Raw genomic sequence first — 22,883 nt, 5'->3', positions numbered from 1 at the left:
CCGACATATGTAATCGCGTTTATATCCGTTTGTTAATATGTGTTCAAGTGTTCCAATAAAAACCAAAGCTTATATACCTATAATAGCTATATGTGTATTTATAACATTCTGTAGCGTGCCCCTTTCAACGACACTAATTTCAATTTTTGTTCTTTGTAATAACGCAATGATTACAGCAGGTTGAATTAACTTAAAAGAAATAACAACACTTTAAAATTAATTAAATTTTCCCACACCCCAGTGAGTATCTTCGGTACATCGCGCCCTGGTATACCGGTATACGAGGCATAACCACGTATATTAGGAACATTATACAGCGGGAATGTTGGCTTGGCCTTGCAGCTGGTTCTCCGCCCATCTTACTAACGGTGAATTATTTCTGTTAAGATGACGTATTTCAGCCATGATCGTTCGGCCAACGGCGCCAATTCGTGGCCAGGTCCAACCCTGGTATACCGTAGCTGCCTACAGCATCACCTTGTGGATAGATTGGTCAAGGTCTCAGCTGCTTGCATTTCCCTTAGTTCGTCCCCGTCTCTGTAAAACAAGATATTTATAATTGTTTTGGTTTTTATTTTGAGTAATTGACAAAACTGACATTTGGTCATATTAAGTGCAGGTCATACGTGTATTTGCGATAATAGATTTAATTCTTTTTAATCATTGTGTTCATCCTAAAAGTGGTTACAACTATACAGGACGACCAAAAAACCCTTATCGTACGAGTTGTATTTCGCACCAACAGGCGAAACAAATTAGCCTCTCAATCTACCTTGACCAAAACATGCAGCAAAGACCGAGTATTGGTTTGACCTATCCCAACCGATCTTAACATTTCGTATGATTTCCCTTTTCCTGAAATCGCCCTTCGAGTGGTAATGAATCTCATTGTGACAGCGCCTTGATAATTATTTATTACCGCGTTTATAGGCAAGATTTTTGGGTCTGCGGCCTTGGCGGCAATTGACTGCGTTTCCACGTTCGCTACGCGTCACGTTGATCGGATAACCGGGCGTAATTGGGAGCCGGTAGATTATGGTGGTCGCCGAGTCGCCTTAAAGACGGCGGCCTCGCGACTTTGAACTTCGACTGGTGGCGCGATGTATATATAACCTATCGAGTTTTGTGACAGAATGGTATGCCGCGTTTCCAATGATTTTGAGGCAGCGTTTGTACAGGGCTAGTGCGGGATAACGCATCGTGTCCGCTGCATCTTGACTACGATCGGTGAAATTTTTGTTATCGCTCCAAAATGTCGCCTACTTTCAGTAGCTTGAGGGAGTAGCATTATCTGCGCGATGATATACATATACAGTGCCTGGATCAGCGACTAATCTCCTCCCAACCCGCCCACGGCCCGAAAGTTGACAAAACACATTGCAGAATGCGAATTTGTGCCGTACAAAGTTCACCAACACCGCAGTAAACAGTCGGGATATGCGCCGAAGAACGCCGCTACCGGTGCTAATTCGACTTACTCGATACTGTATTCCGCACAACACGAGATTATGTATTCCTTTTAAGGTCGCTGTTTAGATGTTTTTAATGAGCAATGCGCGAAGCTGAGGCGTTACCATGTAAATTAGTTTGTTGTTGACGCTTCATCTTGGCTATATAAGTTATTTACGAGCTAAACCACTTAACAAGCTGTTTTTGTTTTCTTAAGCTCTAAAATGCAAATTTTTGTTTATAAAATCACCTGTCTCGTTCCGGGAAAAGTTGTATACATAGGCCCTGTGCCCATTTTTTTTTGAATTTAAGTTTTTTAAACGACATATTTTATTTTAAGTTGTTACGCAATAGTTCCAATAATAGGTTTTCGCAAAAGGTTATTTTTCGTTTCTATAGGGAGAAATTGTGACGAGTGTTCTTAAAATAAACCAATTAATAGTTTCGTTCATATAAGCTTCTTATAGCGCTTTCTTATCCACGTAGAATCGCTGTATTAAGACGCGACAAATTAGCTGTTAAAGTAATTTAAAAACTCCATTAATTGTGCTGGTTTGGTTATATAGAGTGGGGAAAATGGGACACCTTTTCATTCTATTTTCTCGACCCATTTGATAGTAAACAGAGAACATTCCAAGAATTATAAAAGCGTATCCTCACGACTCCCATGGACGATTGTAATTGACTATTTACAGAACTATGTAACCGTATCCAAAAAGGGAATGCTAATCAACGTTGAACCCACGGTTAAAAATATGGGATAATGTGTTATACCGGCACTCAGCTTACCCCACAGTATTATGCTGGTTATTTTTGGACAAACTGCAAGCAACTAATAAGCCACGATCGGCGTTTTTTGTCGAGACAAATCTGGTGCTTACTAATTGCGCGAACGCGCTCGAAAATCCATGATCCCAGTTTTGATTCGCGACGACAGGCGCCGACTGCACAAGTGGCAGAGAGAATTAATATTGAGCTCGTTGCAGGAATGACGCGATGCACCGCGCGGTCAACCACGAAAAACCCTTAAATATCGGCGCCTGGACAGACCTTGTATATCGGCTTTCGTCGTCTCGTAAAATGCCCGGCGGAATCAGTGCGCTTATTTCGTTGGTGTGCCTGTCTCTTGATCACACCATCGAGCGCTCATCGAATAAATAAACCCGAGTTTGGCAGTCGGCGCACTACAAATAAATAAAAGGAAATACGGAAAGCGCGAGGTTATCGGCTGATCGCTAAACTATTCCCTATATCTCGCCGACATCTCTTAATTGCCCTGCTGCCTTTCGAGGATTTACCCTCTCTATCTAATAAGATATGTCAGTTATTTAGCCTATTATAATATTAAATAGGACGTCGGCGCGTTTATTATTCCTGGCGACAGCACAATACAGCTCGTGCATCGGTAATGGTATGAATGCAGCCTGTTGATTGGTTGCACTGACACTAATGCCGATGGTGTACCTTTCGTGAACAATTGGAAAACGATCAAATTTCTTATTATTTCACCGCAAAGTTTAAACAGGCACGTAAACACCTTTCGTTTGCTCACGGCTACAAATCTAAGTAAGCAAACATGCGCTCTCTTGTTCGTGCAGGTTACCGCTAAAAGGCTAAATTTAACGCATGTTTCAGTTATCGAGATCTGATTTGAAAAGCTGTATATAGCTCTTGCAGTTTAGGCTCTAATCTCTGCTATATCTTCACAGCCGATTTAAAGCGCACAAATCGCCTCAGTTTAAGTGTTTTTCCTTTAGGTCGAAGGTGCCACTATACTGGCTTACCATAATATAATTGAACACGACCAAATCGTTGGGGAGTAATGTGACATTTAAGTAACACGTACTTACCGTGGCGACATTATCAACTCTGTATGGGGACTATTCGACGGCAATGGCGACCCTGTAATAAATTAAAAAAAAAACAATTACAACGCTGGTGGTATCTGAGACTACCAACGTTATACAATATAAAGCATGAGGAAGCATTGAATATCCGGATGCACTCTCGTTGGAACAGTATATTGGTTGTAATAAAGTGGATTGGGAAGCATTCGGAAAATGTTCTTCAATAATTGCTATGAGGGTTCTCGTTTATCGTGGGATCTTCGCTTTTACCATGCGAAAATAAAGTTCAACGAGAGTTAACGCATCTTTGAACTTGCTTAACTTTTAGGTTTATAAAATATACAAGTACACGCAGCTGTATTAGTAGTTTAGTCTGGTTCTTAATTTGGAAACGCATGAACATGTTTATGTTGTAAATAGAAAGTAACTTACGGTTGTAGCTGTTGTGTTGAGTGTTTAAAGGATTTTGAAATCCCTGCGTGGCGTCCATGTTTCTTTGGTCAACTCCGTTACCACAAACCATCATGTAGTTATTGGAGGGTGTGTTGCTGGTATGTGAGTGTCCTCGCTTTGTAAGGTCTCCGCTCATCTGGTAATATTGACCATGGAAAGTACTTGGGTTTGTTGCCGAAACGGACATCCCGGGATTGGCGTGGTAAGAACTGGGGACAAGTCGACTCGCCAACGATTGCTCTCCGGGACAGAGTTGCCGCGAAGCCGGCGAACTACCGGACGCCGACGAGGGTGAGGCGAGGACTGACGGCTTTGGGTCGCCAGGGTGGTATACGTTGTGTATGCGACCTTGTTGTTGTTGCGAGTTCATATCCTGACGTGGGTCGGCGGATCTTTGGGGGTTGTAGTAGCCCAGTCTCGCTTCGGCTGAAGACTGCGCTGCCATGCGCTCGTCGTGGTAATAGTCCCCAGTTCCAAGGCCTTGTAGTTGGCTGTTAAATCCAAACATTTGGTAGGATGGAGGCGCAACTTGACCATGGAGGTTGCCTGGACTTCCAACGTTGTCGGTAGGAACTCTGCGCTCGTGGTAGGTGTAGTGTTCGTTATCGTTCACAGTTAGGTGCGGGTTTTGAGTTGGTAATTGTTTGCATGGGAACTGCTGGTGTTGGAAATGAGGGGAGGAAGGCGACACTCCTTGCAAACGATCGACTTCGATTCTTCCGTCAATCGAATCTCTCCTTTCCGCTGAAATTGGATGGCAAGTTGTCGAATCCGGGTCTGGGGTCGGCGGGACCGCGCTGTGGTATACCCCGTCCACCCAGTTCTGAACAGACGGGTATCTGCACTCACCGATTCTTCCAGGAAGGTCAACCCCGCTTATCATGGAAGGACTGACTGCTGATGGAGTTTGCTGCGGACGACTGATGGCAGAGAACTGATCGTCGCTGTAGGAACCACGGAACGACGGAGGAAGGTTCAAATGAGAATCTCCGACATTGTCCGGGCACTTTGTCGGGTACGAAGATCCGCTACCAATATCGTTAATAGGCGACCAGATCCTGGAAGCGTCGGTCGGGCCATATCTTTGCACAGTGTCTGTTGGCATTGCGGGTCGCTCAAAACCAACGTCGCTTGGTTGTTGGTACGTGCTTGAAAAGTCTTTTCCTTGACCCAGCTGTTGATCGTTTTGGTCTGACACATTTAAGTCTTCGCTCTTTTCCCCTCCATATACACCACTATCACGTGAGTAGGGTGTGTTGGTTACGTCATTGTCGTTTGTGCTTGTTACCTCCCTTTCTGCTGAGTCATCGGAATCAAGGGACTGATCAGCATCGATTTTGTCATCTAAAGGAAAAAACAAAGTTTAATTATTCGAAAGGGGCATTCAAACTCATCTAATTAGGACAAGAAAGTGATATACAGTGGTGGTTGCATTAAAGTCTATTACTTCATTTATCTGTGTGTTGTTGGACTGAGTTCGCAAGAGGACCTGTGATTTAGGTCCGAGTTGACCCATTACCCTAACACGTAAAAATATACAGCTGTTCATAATTGCACTATTCTGTATTCGTTTTAGCGGTGACAGCAGGCGCCATAGCTGTCGTAACCCGCTAGCGTTCGATTATAAACAAACAGTAATTGTTATCAAACAACCGAGTAATGATGCGGGCGTGCACAGAATGAGACGCAACCACCGATAACATGCGTCGCACTTGTAATCCTGTCCGATTACATGACCCAACGTCGGTTTGCAATTCACTTTCGAATTTGTCTGCATGCTGCAAATGCTCATATGCTTAATAATGATTTGCGGTATGTACAAAGTGAGCATGTTTGTTTTGCCAGGTTTTGTTTCTTAAAACAGAATTATCAGCGTTACGGATCTACAGTAAACCGAATAGGGTACTTTTGCATATAGCCTCTCGTTTGTATTGAAGTAAGTTAACCAAGACATTCTTCGCAACGCCCACTCATTAGTGTACTTACCACAATCTTGGTTTTGTGAGTTGCTGTCGTCGTCATCAGGGTCTATTTTCTTCTCGTCGGTAGAACTCGCGTTTTCATTGGAGCGGTTCTTTGGGACCCACGTCATTTTGTTTTCCTTCTTGAGGCGACGACGCGCGTTCGCGAACCAAGTCGACACCTGGTAGCAAGGAAAATGTAATCAAATATTTCTAATATAAAACACGAAGTGTTGGTTGTGGAAACCAGCGTACCTGGGTCAGAGTCATCTTAGTTATAATGGCGAGCATTATTTTCTCGCCTTTGGTGGGGTAGGGATTCTTCTTGTGTTCCTGAAGCCAAGCTTTCAGTGTGTTAGTGGATTCCCTGGTTGCGTTCTTACGTCTGACACCGTCATTCATGTCGACTCCACAGTATCTGTAATACAAAAAGAACTTAAATCTCAATATTGTACACGCTGTTCTATATTTACATTGGTTTTAATAACATCAATATACGAAAGATTTGGTGCGGTATCAAAACAAGGTCTTAATAGTAAATTTTCAATTTTACTTTTTCGCCACAGTAACCGCAAGATCTGGTGTACGAGGTTAAGCAGTCACCACTGTATGCGTTGTATGGCCGACGGGCATGCTGTTTACCGCTGGACACAACAGTGTACGGCTTGAGTTGCCTATATAGTGTATAAGCTTATATATATAGCTTCTGACCATAAAATGAAACTGACATTACCAAACATTAAAACATAAATAGCGGTTTAATAAATATGGTACTATGGGGTAAGATGGATTCGTTTACCGTAAATATCCCATTTTACGAATCCAGTTGTTAGTATAGAATTTTTTTTTATTTACTACCAAATGGAACGATGAAAGATAATAAAACATGAACCATTTTACCTTAATCTCATGAACAAGTTATCAAAAACATTTTTGCCTTTAAATTAGGTTTCAATATATTTTTTGCATAGTAATCTTCTCCAGTTATGTGTTGGGAGGCGGGAAAATGAGCGTCGCATATTTTATAGCTTGGTTCGCCTACATCTTTCACCGACTCCCCGATTGCACAGACCACTGATTACATTTCACACGAAGTCACTTGAATATGATGCGCTCATATCATATCTCCGCCTTTGAAAGGAATTTCAAATTCGCTTTCCGTGTGGTCTACGCCATTACCGAACGCCGTGGTACGGCGTATGCAGCCAATGTAGCCAAAAACGTGCATGCGGCCACCATCACAAATAACAAGACCGTGAAAATTTCTTGGTAAATTCTAAATGACAGCTTTTACACTCTATTTATAGGCGGCGTTTTTATCTTAAAACGCTCGTTTGAATATCCCAACCGAGCGAGAGATATCTTAATTTGGAATCAAAGAGCGAAAGATTGGATCACAGCATTTGCGCCGATCACTGCAAATCCATGCGTCTCGTTAATACGCGCTTGTTCTATGACGCCATTTTGTCTCGCCTGTGACCTAACTCGTCTGGGAGCGTTTAAATTCAAATTTCCGCATCATAAGGGCAAAGCCGACGAGATTGCACTCAATAATTTGCCGTCCAATAAATAATACATTACCAACAATCGAATAATCGCTCCCGCGCCACACTGACGCGAAGGTTTGAGTCCAAGACAATCGTAACATCGCCACGCGACCTTCTTTGTGCAAAAAATATTACCTGTCGTATGGGTACTGGCTTCCAAACGTGTTCTCGTAAGGGTAATATCCCGGTGGTGCTTGTCCGTAGCTTCCACCCCAGACGTCCGTACCACCCGGCTTCATATCATAAGCTGGCGCCTATTAACAAAAATGGTCATATATAGTGCTGTGGGGAAAATCGAAAACCTTTAGAACATATTATCCAAATATCCTGATCAAGTTTTAAACAATTAATAACGGTCTATTGCAGTCGGGGGATATCGTTTTATAATTCTTTGTTTACTACCAAATGGGACGAAAAAATAGAATGAAAAGGTGTCTCGTCTTCCCCTACCCTACTGAAAATAAAATAAAACAAGAAATGTTACTTTACATCGGTTGAAAGTAATTTCGGTGTGGATATAGAATTACATTTCCTTCGCTTTGACGCCTACTCGATTGAGCAACCGCGCGCTACAATCCCGAATCGATGGAATTAGAAAAGTTGCGCCAATACATATCAAGAGTGTTCACTGTTCGGCGTAGCACAGTTCCCAGTAATGTCAGCTCGAAACCACATCACAGTGCATATAACAATGCCAACTCGGCTTCCAGGCGGTTTGCTATTTTCTTACGCACGCCAATTCCCCTTCCAATGTATTGCGTACGACTTGCCATTTAAATCCGAAACGTGACAAGCAAGCCCTTAAACTCGTTAACTTCACTTATTCCAGTAAGAGAAATTTAAGACATTGTAAGAATTAAACTCTTTGCCCGGTATATAACAGCCTTTGAATAGATGTTATAAAACAAAAAGCTAGTGCAAGCGAATCCAATGGTTGTTTTTTTTTAAAACGAACGGAAATATTAAGGCAATATCAACTTAGCCCAACATAGCTACAATGCATATAAACAGCCCTCGACGCGACAGACTTTTTCTCATGATCAAGCTATTACTAATTTCCTCCGAGCGCAGGACAGTGATGTTTCCTCATTATAATATATACCAGTATGAGCTTTCTCTTTATCCTTAACTTATAGCCTTAACCCCAACGATAACTACAGCGTAGCGTTAATTCCCACCACTAGGTCATGCTATGGAGCAATACCCAAATTTCTACTGATTCGTCATATAATAGTTTCTAATGTTCAAGCTTATAATCGCTAAGAAGTTTAAAACGCGCAAAAAAACAGAATAATCTGCGGTGTTTTTAAAGTTACAGTAAAACCGTTTGTCCTTTGCTGAGAAAATAGTTAAAAATAGCGAGATCGGCCAGTTTCAAGAAAACAAATTACGTATTTCTCCCAACCTGGCTAGCGGTGTACCTTCATAACCGAAGGTACGATGCAAGCAAAGTGATCGTGGGAATTAAACGGCGTTCAATCCCGCGCTCTCGGCCATCAACAGTTAAAACCAAGCCCAAAGCAAGTACTTTAAAGCGAGACCAATACGGCAATTAAAACAGGCTAATGAAAGCCTGTCTGCCCGACAAAGTTGGCACTTAAAATTACTGAAAGCGATATATAGCGACGACCTTTACCGTCCATTTTTATAATTAAATCACTTTCCTACTGTACAGATTAACTGACGCCATTTTAACAAAACTTACCAGGGACGAGTAGTAGGGCGAATGGTCCATTCCTGTTGATCCGTAATGGGGTGGGACGAGGCCGGGCGCACTTCCTACGGCGGCGGGAACTCCGCCATAGTTTGCCGGCGAGGTTAGAGCCGATGATCCGCCTGGTCCGGCGTACATATTAAGACCGGGCAGCTCCGACTGCATTCGGCCGGGCACGAAGCACCCTTCTCCGGTCGAATAGACTTGGGCGGCTGGATCCCCGACGTGGTGTGCCGAACTCGAAACCGAAACGACCAACGGTGAAGGACTGACTGAGGAATCGCCGAAATAGCCTGGCTTGTTTGTTTCGTTTGGTCCAAGACCAAGCGGCTGCGGAAGGAGCATCATATGCACGCTGTTAATTATGCTTCACTTGTAATAAAAATACGACTTAAACAAGTTCTAAACGAAATCAACCTGCGTACAAAACAAAAACATTGACCTAGAGCATTCAAACCATACAATATAACTTCTTGCATTTATTAAATTTACTCCCGTTGAGATGCTACGAGTATCAACGATGATGTACACAAGCGATTAAAATCTTCTGCCCCGTGCGCAAGCATCTCTTTGGCAGTAACGAATAAAAAAGGCATCGGCCATTGCTTCCAGGTCGAGAGAATCAAGAAAGGCGATAGATTTATGTTGGGCGCCACCAGTAGGTCCGACGAGTCGCGTTTGTATTTTTACTTGCATACAACTCGTGTTTTGATAGACTACTTGGTAATATGTGTGCTCAACTATGTAACACAAATTAAAATATCCACACCACATAGTATTATGTTTTAAAACAACAAAGGTTTATGATTTTTTCAACGCAGTTTGATCGTAACGATTTATTTAAAAAAGAACGGTAATCTCGAAATGTATGTGTGTTTCAACTTGTAGATTTAATTTCTTGTTTTTTTGTGTTTGTTTATTTAAATAGTCTAGTGCATATACTTCAGCAGAGTTCTTGTATAAACCTCTTAATCTTAAATGTTAAAAACGCATTTCTTTCCGTAAATAATCAGAACTCGAACTGACGTAAATAACATTTAACAAAAGTTTTCCTAAAACGACATTCGCGATGTTAAAAAACTACACTTCGCGAAAAATAAAAAATATTTATTTTAAGCAAAAACATATTTATTTTAAGCAAAACGCCATAACAAAAATATGCGCAGATGTTAAATTAAATAATTCCTGCTAGAAGATTACACACTATATGTCTCATACCATGCATTGATACATCCACATTTTGTGTTTCTAACCTTTATTCTACCGCACTTGATTATCCCCTGGGATATTTCTAAACCATTCTTCAAAAAAGCAAAAATATTTTAAAACGGCCGTCATTCAAAATTTGTTTATTCCATTTTAATTAAACAAATAAAGCAGACTGGGGGAAATGGGACACCTTTTATTCTATTTTCTCGTCCCGTTTGGCAGTAAACAAAGAACATTCAAAGAAGTATAATACTGTATCCTCACAGCTTCCACAAATCATTGTTAATTGTTTAAAACACGGTAAGGAAACTTAGATATTGTCTAAAGGTGTCCCATCTTACCCCACAGTACTTCATCGTTTATTCCGGACTGTTTTAACTTTTTTACGGCATGAGTTAATATTTACACATACAGAATATTTTTAAACAATGCTCCATTGTAAAGCCGAACACAATAATGTGTACGATCTGCGCTCTGGTACTTGTACTACTAAAATACACCTTGAAATGTTTACTTAAATGCTTCTCTAATTGTTGAAATTATATTTTTTGTTGCAATTTTTGTTGCAAACTATAAATTAAAAATAGTTATTGTTAGCTGTTGCGTGCTGCTATATTGCCAAATATTTTCAAAATCAAAATAGATTGCGGTTTTTGGGTAATACTACAAATTAGTACTATCCTTCCTTTATTGATTGACAGCAATTCAAAAAAATATAATAAAACACACGAGGAGTTATTTAGCGATCCGCACAACAGGTGAAATTTTACAAATTCGAAAAAACGCAGGATAAAAAGGGACAGTTTAAAATAAATGTTAATTTTGATTATTAAATGTATTTATTATTAGAAATACGAGTAAATAACACAAAATAATACTGTACGCTTTGAAAATCAGGTTTAAACATTCTTTTCTTTGCTCACGTAATTTTACAAAATTTTATTGACCTTACTATTTCGCAGTTTTTTACCTGTTTAAATTCTACTGTTTCTCTTTTACATATTTTTTTAAAATATTTTAAAACAGTAATCAGTTTTGTCGCGGGTTTTATAAAGTCGTGATACTACTGTCGAATATATCTACAACAACATTTTCTTGATTATCATTAAATGGGGGTCCGTAAAAAAAAATTAAAAAAACGTCTTATCTGACAAAATGTCCCATCTTCCCCCCATCCTACTATACATATACACACACAAAATTTTACACACAATTGTAATCTACTGCTATAGTTTTCCTATAGTTTCCAAAACACTTGAAGATTTTTTAAAATATTTTCTTATAAAACCCTTTCCGCCGTTTGAGAATGCCAATAAGCAAATGGAATGATTAAACTTGCGAATTGCTCTTTTAAGTCGCCAATTCTAAACAAAATGGTTCAATTTGTGCCAAGAATACACCTAGAATGTGCTGAACATGCGCTTGCTCACGACCTGACATTAAACGAATCCCTGCCTTGGAAATGTCACTTCTCGGGACCGTTTGCGGTATCGGATTTTAGAAGAGCGTTAAATGTTCGTTTGTCGGATTTTCCGCAACTGCGATTTCATCCTGCGACTATTTTCACAAAGATTCATGCGAAGGGTGCGTCTGCATCACTGTGTTTCGATATAGGTCGCCAATAAGCGTGAAATTTGAGCTGATTGTATGGTATGCGGTGAAAGCGCAAATATAGGTGGGCCAAACGTTATATTCGTCATCACTAAATCCGAAGCGGTGCTTTTGTGCATTCAACAATTTTGCAGAAATTCATGCACATTTAATCCCCGGGCAAGATTATCATGATGATGTTGAGATTATTCTAACATTTCCATCGGCATTTTATCGGGCTGGCTTATTCATGGGACGCCTATCATGCAAGTTCGACAAGTTCACGCACTCATCAATCGGATAACGCGTAAATGTTAACGCATTTGGCTAAAACCAATAATGGCTACAATGTGATAACTAAAATATTTGTTCTGTTTGTTGTTAGTAACTTGTTTTAATATTCTTACGTTTAAATTAACATTTTATTTAAGTTGCTAAACGGAATTATCGAGCCGAATAAACAATTTTATAAAGTATAACCAAGAAATTCAATGACAGCACAATTAAACTTTTTCCACGTTCATATCGTGTCGATAAATTAAAAATCCATATAGAATAAAATATATTACAGATTTAGCTGCAAACGTTTCGAATTCTCTTAAACGTCTCTTAAACGTTTTCTCAACTATGTTCTCGTAACCCTTTTCTCCATAATAAAGGTAGGTATGCAGCACCACGGCATTGTAGAATGCGTTTAACGAAATTAAAATTACGTATGAATGTGATATAAAAGCCAGTATGTTTAACAAGTATAGGTCAAATTTCGTTTAATGTATCATTTATATTAAATGTCTTTATTAGGCGATCTCATATTCGCTTAGAAATCGGCGTTTTTTTCTAGACAAGCGCAGCATTTCTCCTATAAGCCTTGATTACATTCAGATAATATCTACCAATCGGAAATATAAACGAAATTGCCGAAGTAGTGCGTCGTTTACAAGTTTACCTGCGTCAATGGCCCCTGCTTGGAATGCCTGAGGTTTGTCTAAAAGAATTTTACCGAAACCGCTTAATAAAAATCGCAAAAGGCAAAGTCGCCATTCGAGTTCAAGCCCAAACTGCTGTTTTCATTTATTCTTCGTTATTTTTAAATCGGCTTTAAAATTGAACAATCCGTTTATGCTTACACCGAACTTCACTATATACCTCACGAATTTCGATCGCGTTCCATTAACCTCGCCTTGTTTCCGCTTTTCCGCGAGGCAACGGCCCAGGTCGTCGCTGCTCCAGCTGTCTGCGCGTTCGTCGACCCACCATCGTACAAACAAGACTCGCCCGACGAATTAATAATCGAACCAATGAGCGATCTGATTAAGCACTAGCGCGGTGACCCCGCGTCGCGACTGGATTTCCGTCTAATGGAATTTGCACTGACCGTCTTTCGGTTAATTTCATCAAGCCATGCCGATCTATAACGACAGAAGTTAAGCCGGGCTCGATGAAAAGTTTCCTTGACGTAAATTATACGACCGTTTCAGTTCAAAATTGACCAGTTATAAGATATTCGGTACAACAGGGACAAAATTTAATAAATCTGCCTAAAACGAATAATATATAGCAAATGCCAATGAACTCAAGTTTTCTTTTTTTTTCTTCACGTCTTGCTTGCATATTTTTAAAAGTTCTAGCATAACATTCTCGGCAATTGATTTGTGTATACGCAAACTAACCTGTCCATTTTCTAGCATATATACCTTTGTTTTAAATATGCGATCACTATCGCTTGGCGCTGCGACCTGTGCAACCTCCTGCCATTAATTAACTGACCATACTGTACAGCACTTTACAACATGAAAGCGTGTGGCCTATCGCCGCTTTCGCTTAAACAGCCTATTGTTCTTGCAAGCGTTGTAATTGAGCTGTTTTCCGCCACAGGACAAATCTTAGCAGCACATGCCTTATTTGTTTGGCACCTTACGTGAACAAGATCCGTTCTCTGAGCTCCCTGTGCTACAATTAAAACCAGGTTCCCTTAATTTGCTGTAACCGATTCCATTTTTCAAATTTTATGAGCGGCCTTATATACACCCTTAGTCTGTCATCGAATTGCTCGTTTATTTAGATCATTAATTAAATGGAATACAATACCAGAACTGACCGGTTCTGTATAGAGGTATATATAAGTTCGTTCCCGTATGCTGCTGTTATGATTGACATAAAATATAGCTCGTTCCTGCTTTTGTGCTAAAGCCGCTAACATTTTCGATCGCTCGTTTAGCGTCGAATCCGTGCGTAAGTAACCAAGTGCTGATTGCCTTTTACACGACCCTTGTCGGCCATCACTCCGACAGCCAAACTTGGCTGCGGAATCAAAAATTGACGGCGAAGTTCGAAGGCCTGTGCTTAATTGGACGGACGGGAAAAGCTGGTGACTTATTATCGTGAGGGATGCGTTGCATAATGAATGGAGACGCTGGCGGGGAAATGCGATATGCGTGTATTTTAATCGCATGTGACGAGATATATTATTCATAACGAACCACCGGCGATCCATGCCAGAAATCTGACGCTGCCGACGAGCGACTAGCGTACGCGTAAGTGACTAGTCGTGTTGAGACCAAACGTAACCGCACTTGAACTACCCGTGTCGTGGGAATCATAGCACTGTAGTGGCCGGCGTATGCCTACTGTCCGGTCAGGACTGAGATGACGGCTATTTCGTATAAAACTCTAATGATACAGAGAATCCAATTTTTCGATTCCACTTAACAGACAAGTGCGTTGCCACGAACGTTTAAACACTTTATCTTGTACATGGCATGAGCCGGTCACGATCCAAAAATTAATCGTCTAATAGATGAGATGCTATTGTGATTGCGGTGTACCACATAGACAATGCACATGACACAGTGTGTATAGATAGCTAAGGAGGAAACGTTCCCACACTCTACGTTCACCACTGACGTTTATTAATAGGCAAACGTAGGGTTATTAACGATTGGACGTGGGCGCGTATTTATATCTGCATATATTGTTCTCCATACGTCCTGTCGTTTGCGGTAGCCGTCAATACATTATATGCATTTGTAATAGAAGGGTCGCGGTCAAGGAAGATTTCTTTGACCAGAAAACAACAGTCTGAGGCTAAATACAAATAGCGGTGGTGCGATTTCCACTTTATTGGTTTCGAGTAAGAAACGTTTAACCGCAGTCGCAGAAATGCTCGTCTTTGTCGTTTTATAATAAGACAGTCTGTAAGAAAATCAGCGGCTTGATGGTCCGCAGAAAACAGGCGCGGCCCTGGCTGCGATTTTCTTTAATTTAAAAAAATGTTTTTACTGTTCACGCAACTGCAGCCGATTTTTATCTAGATAAGGAGTGGAATAATAATCTTTAACCGGCGAAAGTACCGGAAATTCATGAGCATCACTGGCCACCTCGTGCCCTCCATAAAGCACCGGTTTAAATTGCCACTGACCGACTGTATCACTACAAATAGTGGCCAGTTGTCACCACAAATAATCGATTATCTTGAAACGCGAGCAATTTTTCTCATCAAGGTACCGATGGCGATCGTTCGTCAAGAGTTCGGACTCTGTTGTAATTATAAAACGATCTGGTCGCTATAGAGAAGTGTGCTCTCGAAATTAGAAGTGAGAACGGGACAGAAGCTTTCTCAAGAAATTCCCGATCTATTTTGATATAGAGTTGTTGTTGTTGATCGCTCTTTAAGTCGCCACTTGCGATTACCAAGTCACGCTATATTGACGATGATCTAAGCCATTTAAAAGAAGATTCCTTCCCGGCCCGCCAACGCAATCAAAGCCTGCTTTGGTCTGGCTGTCGTAGAAGTTGCAGATTGAATTTAAGCGAGTTTGACACACGTCATTTCACTTGTTTCCCTAGTGAATAGCCCCAGTAAGTTAAACCAACAGATGGGTTCAATGTCACCAAGGTAATCGATAACAATCTTCTTATACGACAACTCAGTAATTGTTATGGGCAGTTGCAAATTTCGACCTAATCACGAGCGTGATAGGTGAATGTCCATTGCTTCTTCGCACTTCATGACCGACGACAGAATGCACTCTCAGTCATGATTTAACCGCCAGTTAAACGATATTTGGGCGGCCTGGAAAGGCCCAGTGACGCTTTCAATTTGCCACTGACGAAGCGGAACTGTTTTGGATCGAACGCGACGTCTGCATCTGCAAACAGCGATTACCTGCGCGATTTTCCGCCGCTTGTAAACAGAACGTCTTAATCTGACGCGCGCGGAAAGGAGAGCTGCATAATTAAACGGACCGGCACGAGCCGGACGTCACTCGACAGACTCTTCGTTTACCTTCGGATCACAAAAACGATTGTAATCAAGCCGGTGGCATGCCAGGTTTATTGGAGATTTTCCAACGTTTATAATGAATGACACGCTCGCTAAAATGTCGCGCTTCCGTCCGGCGAGGAAACCTTTTTAAAAACCCAACGCTTAGCAGTTGTGTTCGTGGCTTGAAACGTGTCAATATAAAGACTTACGACTCCGAGAAAGCGTGGGATTTGTTTTGCGGGCACGGGTGCTGCGCGGGGCGGGCTTACATTAAAGTCGAGATGGCTGATCTCATGTATATTTCATTCATCCCTAGCATCGCCCTGCCTTTTATTTTTTCGTCTGATTTTTCGCAGGCTTTGATTGGATTGCGAAGTTGCGTGAGACAACATGCATAAGACGACCATATAAGGTCCTTCTATACGAGCATGCCCACAGTTTTACCTGCTAGCAGCCGCCCAGTACAAAAACGTGACCGACTCAGTACGACTTCGCCTTTTAGCCTGCTGTTCCGGCGAAGCGGATAAGACTGGAATAAACAAGATTAGTCCATTTACCGAAAACAGCCTTCGGTGATCAGATGCGTAATGCAGCATACCGTGTTGCTGGACATCCTACGCAAAAGAGCCAACCGACTTAGGCCAGATAAAAGCGAAATTAGGATAATTTTTTTCTCTATTCGCAAAAGCCACAACGTTGTTCTCGTATTATTGCTAATACCGATTACCACAATCAGACATGCCCGCGAGACTTGAATGTATTCGCAGCGTTTATCAACAGTCTCGATTCACCGCTGAACAGGTCACCATTTTGTTTTTTAGCGGTCACAGAAATAAAATGGATTCTTTCAAATGGTACGCCTTAGGAACTGTCTTGTGTTTCGAACATACATTTATCCTTTTACCCTCCCACACCACATGTAGTACCTGTAAATGTACAATGACGCCCATTGTAGCAGTCTTCTTATCGACTTACGTAATATCGAGGTTTATTTGCTTAGCAGCAACCTGTGAGCGGCTTCCCGGTCAGCAATCTGTATTTAAACATCGGTATGATCATCACGTATCAAAGCTGTCCCTTAAATATCCGTTCCGGCTTATGAATGATCCCTTTTTGTCCGACTACCGGACGAACGGACTGCTCAGGAATGCGAAGACCCCGTGTGTAGCAGAACACTGATAGCGCCGACACGTGTAATGATAAGTCGCCTAATTGATCAGCAAACCAACTCGCTACAGTTAAGGGCTGTTCTCGTATAATGACCTATCTGTGTTCATTCTTCCGCTTCGTGCCACTACCTCGCCAAGCTTTTTAAGCCGAATCAACCACAGCTTGCGATGATTAAAGACGCTTTGAATCTCTCCTACCTTTGTGATCTTATCGGAAAGCGTGGACTTCTAAGCAGAACTACTCATCACGGAGTTCCGACTATAATTTAAGCACTGTTTGTCGCAGGAAACGTGAGTTCATGGGCGACGGTGGCTTTCAAAATCTAAACAACATGTAGTCTACATATACTTGTTCGTCGGCGCATTGGGAAATCACATGACTAGTAAACGTGCTGTACCTCTGCTGTACATATGCGATGGTGTACGTTCTACATATCTTATACAGCATATATGTAATGTATTTACGTTATAATATACACCAGCATGCCACACGGCAGATAAAAAACGTCTCTGGACTTTAAAATGCTACTTTTGCAGTCAAGTAAATTGAACCTCTGACTTCTTACATTTAACATGAGCTTAAATCGTTCTTTCGGGTATGCCTAGGTAACTCATATTACCAACACCGTACATAGCGGTGAATGTGTTTATGATTTAGTTTTTGGGTCAAGATCTCTTTAATCACGCGTCACATCTCAACAGCTCAATTTGCGGCGTTCGCAATTAGGCCTGCAGTCACCTTGCCTCGCTGAAAGATTTATTTTACCGATGAGATATCACCCCGACACTATCGCACAAGCCGTACGCTCATGCTTCGACAGGTTTTGATTTATGAGCCGAATTATGGGGAATTTATCGCGCGTCAAATTCAAACTCAACTTTAATTTTCGGATTACGGCAATTTTGACAAATGAAAATAGTTAAATAACTATTCAAATAATATCAAAACTCAAACAGAAGTAATGCATATATGTTTACACTGTCACGCACGTCTGCTAAATCTGTTCAAATATTTTAGACTGAATTACAATCGTTGTTTACAATAACATCACCTTGGCCGGGTGATCGGTCACATCTGTCCAGATTTAAGGCTTAAAGTTTGTTGTTGTTTGATATCTACTGCACGTGTTGGTAAAGAGAGTTAATGGTTTTTTTTGGCCGAGTAAAATCTACATAACTGCAAAGCCAGTAACGACGCATTGCAAGTCCGTTTGGGTGTTATAATTTATAAATTATAGTTATCGAAAATACTTAAATCTTCTACAAGAATAATTGATTAAACACCTTTTTTAGCGTCGAACAGCAACATTGGATATTTGAAATAGTTTCAATTAAAGAGTCAGTGCGAATAGGTCTTATTTTAAAACTATAAGCTAACCACAGCACTTGTAAGAATAAACACGCTGTAGTGTGGTCTGCCTGAATTATAAAACTGGTAAAAACCTAAAATAAAATTTCCAGGATTTTGGTTTAAACACTATTTTCCAACACGGCTGCGATAATCTTTATAATCCAATAACACATAAATACACACATGATATTTAGCGAAAAAATTAGTAACGCACCGCGCTTTATTAAGACGTACGATGTCTCACCGCAGAAAATTATATTTCTTTTGTTTTCTCTTTGAATTACAACCTAGATATTTTAGGCCTATTAATTTGAACGTGTTTACGAGTCGTTCGTCATTGTTAGGCTGTCCTTTCACCTTGTCGTTGCACCTATGGTGAAGTCGGCACTTGTTTTGTATACATCACATCAACGCGAGAGAGCTGCTGAAAAGCGAAAATAAAATAAGCTGTACTTTTCGCTCAAACTGAAAAACGGAGCAGCGCCCGCGACATTTTGGTTAAAATGACGCACAAAGCAGCTTGCGTGTCATCAAAACTTAAAAATTCAACAAAATCTAACATCACGTTTACAACCAAACTTTTTTACAGAGATACTCTTACTGCTTGCTGTCTTGTTCTGACCTTCAGTTTATTAATTGGATGGCGGCACACGATTCCAATTACACGTTTAACCTCAGAGCGGGGAGCACGCTAAGCGACGCATTAAGCGCCACAGTGCACTGCTTAGTGTCAGGAGGCCTACGTTCCAATATCGATCTAAGTTCGACGGTTTGTGTTTTCAACTTACTCGAATTCGTACTCCGATATTTTAAAATAGGAAGTCAAATTATTCCAATATTTAAAATTTCACACTGTGAGCGCTGCTTACGACGCTCAGAACGTCTAACAACGAGGTAAGGTGACGTTCCCTTTAAATAGATGTATATGTGCGTAGCACGGGCCTATATAGGAAAGCAACCGTTTTAGCTTACCGCGTGCTTTCTTCTACGTTACAAATAAACGCTCACCGCGATTGTTTGGACGTTCATACCATCACATGCGTCACCGTATCCTGGATACGGCGCATTCAATTGTCAAGGACTGTAAATATCTGCGTACACCTTGTTGGCGGTTTCACAATTCCTAATGTAGGTCGTTAATGCAGATGCTATAAGTGCGTGACGTTTCAGTCGTATGGATATTTTGGGAATTAATTCCATAAATAATTTTTTTAAGGAAACAAATTACAAATGTATAAAGTATAGGGAAGATGGGTTCTTTTTTCGTGTCCTTTAATTGTAAACAAAGATTATTTATAGAATCATATACCCGAAGCCGCGCGCCTCTAAAACCACTTGTTAATTCTTAAAAATACAATCAGGAAATGTTGGATCAAAGTACTAACGGTACCCCATCATGGACAGTACTATATATGGAAAGATTAACTTGGATATTACACGTTGTCCTTAGTTGGAAATCTTAGTTTTGATTCTCCCGACCGACAGAGCCTCGCGAATTTTAAGACAACAGACGCACATACCAACGGTTTATGCGCGATTTTGGTGGATTCTCGCATAAGTCTTCATAAACCCGTTTAGCAAAATACGTGCAGGATTCCTCAGTGTCTACCCAGTGGTTTTTCTTTTTAACGACCACGAGCGCCTCACGCCGGCGCAAACAACAACAGCAGATCTGCCAAATTAGCGACGTCGCCAGTCGGGATGCCGGTGGTTCGTGGTGCAAGCCGTGCGTATCGCGGTACCTTGAGCAGGTGTAGACATTGCAAATCTGTAGGAGAATTGTTCCAAAACTGCCGATAAACACCTTAATCGCTGCGTGAACTTTAGTAACCCATACTGGGCGAAATTGACTGTGGGAAAGTAGCGGAAAACGCAATCTAAAAAAACCTCTTCAAAACGGAAGCGCCAGCAAGTCCATATAAGGATTAAGAAAGCGCATAAGACTTGTTTTTTTACCAGAAGAGTTTATTGCAACGCTCAATGGCTTGCTGTCGGCAGCAGTGTCGAGCTTCGATAATCGACAAAGTAGATAGCATCCCCCAACCTTCCCAATGGTCTTCCCCCATTGCTAATAAGCAGTCGATACCCGACCATCGATCGCGGCAACGAAAGCGATTTGTCAAAGCGAGCGATTTCATTAACCGTTTGGAGTCATATTCGTAGCTTCCCGGTCGGATCGATCGTCTTGTCAGAGATTACTTCTTCGGAGGCGACACTAATTGCCGATACGGTTTCGGATCGTTGGGTGCGCGTTTAGATTTGCCGATAATTGAAAGTGTCGCGAAAACTTGTTTAGACAAACACACAGTAATGCTACTATATATTGTTGCAGTCGGACTGCGCATAAGCCCTATATACACATGTAAGAACTTCTACATTTTGTTGCCGAACGAAATACTCAATACTTACGGCTTGCTCGGTACATTGCGTGCCCTATATGAACATAACACACACGTAAGTAGCTGTGAGGATATACAAAAACAAGCCGAAACATATGAACAGCGTTATGAACGAGCTCATGTTTTGCGCAGGACACTAATATAATTATAGTAGAACATTAGATACAGCGCGACTGCTGTGGGTTCATATATATCTAGACGGAACGGATTAAGACGAACGACGTTTATATCCTCAGCCTGTGTAGGATAGTTGGCAGTATATGAGGAGTCAATGTCACTTAACTTACCTAATCGTATCCACTTTATGAAAGTTAAACGTTATTGAAATTACCCCCCCTCTATTCATAAAATGTTTATAAGTAGTTTGGTCGTCAGAATTATCAAAAATCGGCCCGGAAAGCCGAGGAAAACACGTCAGACGCCGGCTTAATAAACCTATCGGTACAGTTTAACTCGATTAATGGCTTTCACTTTGGTTAATGGGATACATTTCATGTCCAGTTGTAGTGTTGTACCCGTGAATCAATTGTGACCGGGGATCATCGCTTATCTCACAAACGGCGTCCGTCTTCATTAAGAGAGGTCGCTTGTGTCCTACTCCTAAGCGGCCAGGACAGCCTAACAAGCTTATGCGTACATAATCTCGTTTTTGTAAACGGGTAGCGCACGCTTAAGTCGCTAGATCGTTTCAAGTCGACTTTGAAAGCGATATTGAGTTAATTGATTACGGTGCGGCACTGGAAAACTTATTTACAACGATTTTCGCCACGATTCATTCGACGTGTAATAGCTGTATAGTGGGTGGGAGCCTACCACACCCTTAAAATATAACATATTTCAACTTTTTTTAAACCAATCGTTCGTATACGCATGCCCTGAATGATCTTGAGTATGGTATGTGTATGATCATAACTGTGCCTCACGGTAGGCGACAGCAGCCGGCGCTAATAAGCACATTCAGTTCCTGTTGTGTTCATTCAAAATCGTTACTGTTCAAACCCAAACTATATGACTATGTGGGAAAATGGCGGATTCGCATTTCGATAACACGGAACGTATTAGGACAAATGGTCACGGGAGCACACAACGCAGAATTCTCCCACGTCGGCCCGAGCGCTACCATGACTTGCTCGGCCGCTCGACGCTGCGCTTCTAATAAGCGTGAAATTACACCCGACTTTCCATTACGAAACAAGCTCAAGCAGTTTCAGCAAATCGGCTTTTTCCACTTACCTCCGCAAATGATGTTTTCTTTTTTCTTTTTTATATCCAATATATATTCAAGCAGTTTCCAGAGTATTTGTGTAAATAAACACGCATGCTATCATTAAACACCTATATGTATGAGAACTCACTGGAGATATATACCAGAAAACACTTGTGTGAATTATCAGTACAAACAGCAGCCCAGCGTATATACCAACATTTCTATCACATCAGTCATATTTTTTGTTTTCTCCGGAAATGCTGATTCAGAAATGTTATGTTGTTGCAATTTGTTCACAGTTCTGGGGGCGCCATTGAGAGTGTTAAATTTCGTTACTTTGTCCGAAAACATCAACGTGTTATTTATACACACTAAAACTAGCCTAAAATAGTGGATAAAAAAAAATACATTTTTGGGTCATAGGTGAAAATATTTCTAATTAATTCTTCAACACCCAGTTTATTTTAACATCAACATATTTTCCGATACCAGCATTCATAATGTTGGGCATATGATCAAGTGTTCGAACATGCGACTGCATTTTCGAGGCCATAATGGAACTATAAGCTTAGTGCCTTAACTTATCTGTGGTTCGTTATCGCATTAAACATTTCCTCGTTGTCACTTAACTGCTTTAACCGATCTTTAAACAGGAAGTCTATATACGCAGCTGGAATAACTGGTCCGATCCTAGAAAATGGCTTAATCGTTTTTTTTTTTAAT

General features: G+C 41.0%; 1 protein-coding gene across 2 annotated transcripts; it reads right to left on the bottom strand.

Annotated features, from left to right (window-relative positions):
* Positions 1–137: 137 nt before the first annotated feature.
* LOC149739007 (uncharacterized) lies at positions 138–22,309 on the bottom strand. 2 transcript variants are annotated; one of them, XM_089874947.1, is made up of 8 exons: positions 22,187–22,309; positions 8,963–9,301; positions 7,393–7,511; positions 5,966–6,128; positions 5,736–5,892; positions 3,729–5,093; positions 3,300–3,351; positions 138–537 (listed from the first exon to the last, which is right to left on the bottom strand). In XM_089874947.1, the coding sequence occupies exons 2-8, from the start codon at positions 9,134–9,136 to the stop codon at positions 474–476; spliced, it is 2,094 nt and encodes a 697-aa protein (XP_089731073.1). In that variant the 5' UTR covers positions 9,137–9,301; positions 22,187–22,309; the 3' UTR covers positions 138–473. The 2 variants fall into 2 exon arrangements, with proteins under 2 accessions (XP_089731073.1, XP_089731072.1); XM_089874946.1 differs by lacking the exon at positions 22,187–22,309 and having other exon boundaries at positions 8,963–9,431.
* Between the last annotated feature and the right edge of the window lie 574 nt (positions 22,310–22,883).

Source organism: Ciona robusta, chromosome 3 (genome assembly GCF_009617815.1).
Source record: "Ciona robusta chromosome 3, ASM961781v2".
Classification (NCBI taxonomy): Eukaryota; Metazoa; Chordata; class Ascidiacea; order Phlebobranchia; family Cionidae; genus Ciona; species Ciona robusta.
Note: the sequence above shows the minus strand (reverse complement) of the source record. Positions and strands in the feature narration are given on the sequence as shown.

What these genes read in the sequence shown, in the direction of transcription:
- LOC149739007 (XM_089874946.1), bottom strand. Translation starts at nt 9,319, where the DNA reads ATGATGCTCCTTCCGCAGCCGCTTGGTCTTGGACCAAACGAAACAAAC. An exon ending in CGCCCTACTACTCGTCCCTG is followed by an intron (nt 7,512 to 8,962) that starts GTAAGTTTTGTT and finishes TTTTGTTAATAG; the next exon opens with GCGCCAGCTTATGATATGAA. An exon ending in TCAACACAACAGCTACAACC is followed by an intron (nt 3,352 to 3,728) that starts GTAAGTTACTTT and finishes AATTTATTACAG; the next exon opens with GGTCGCCATTGCCGTCGAAT.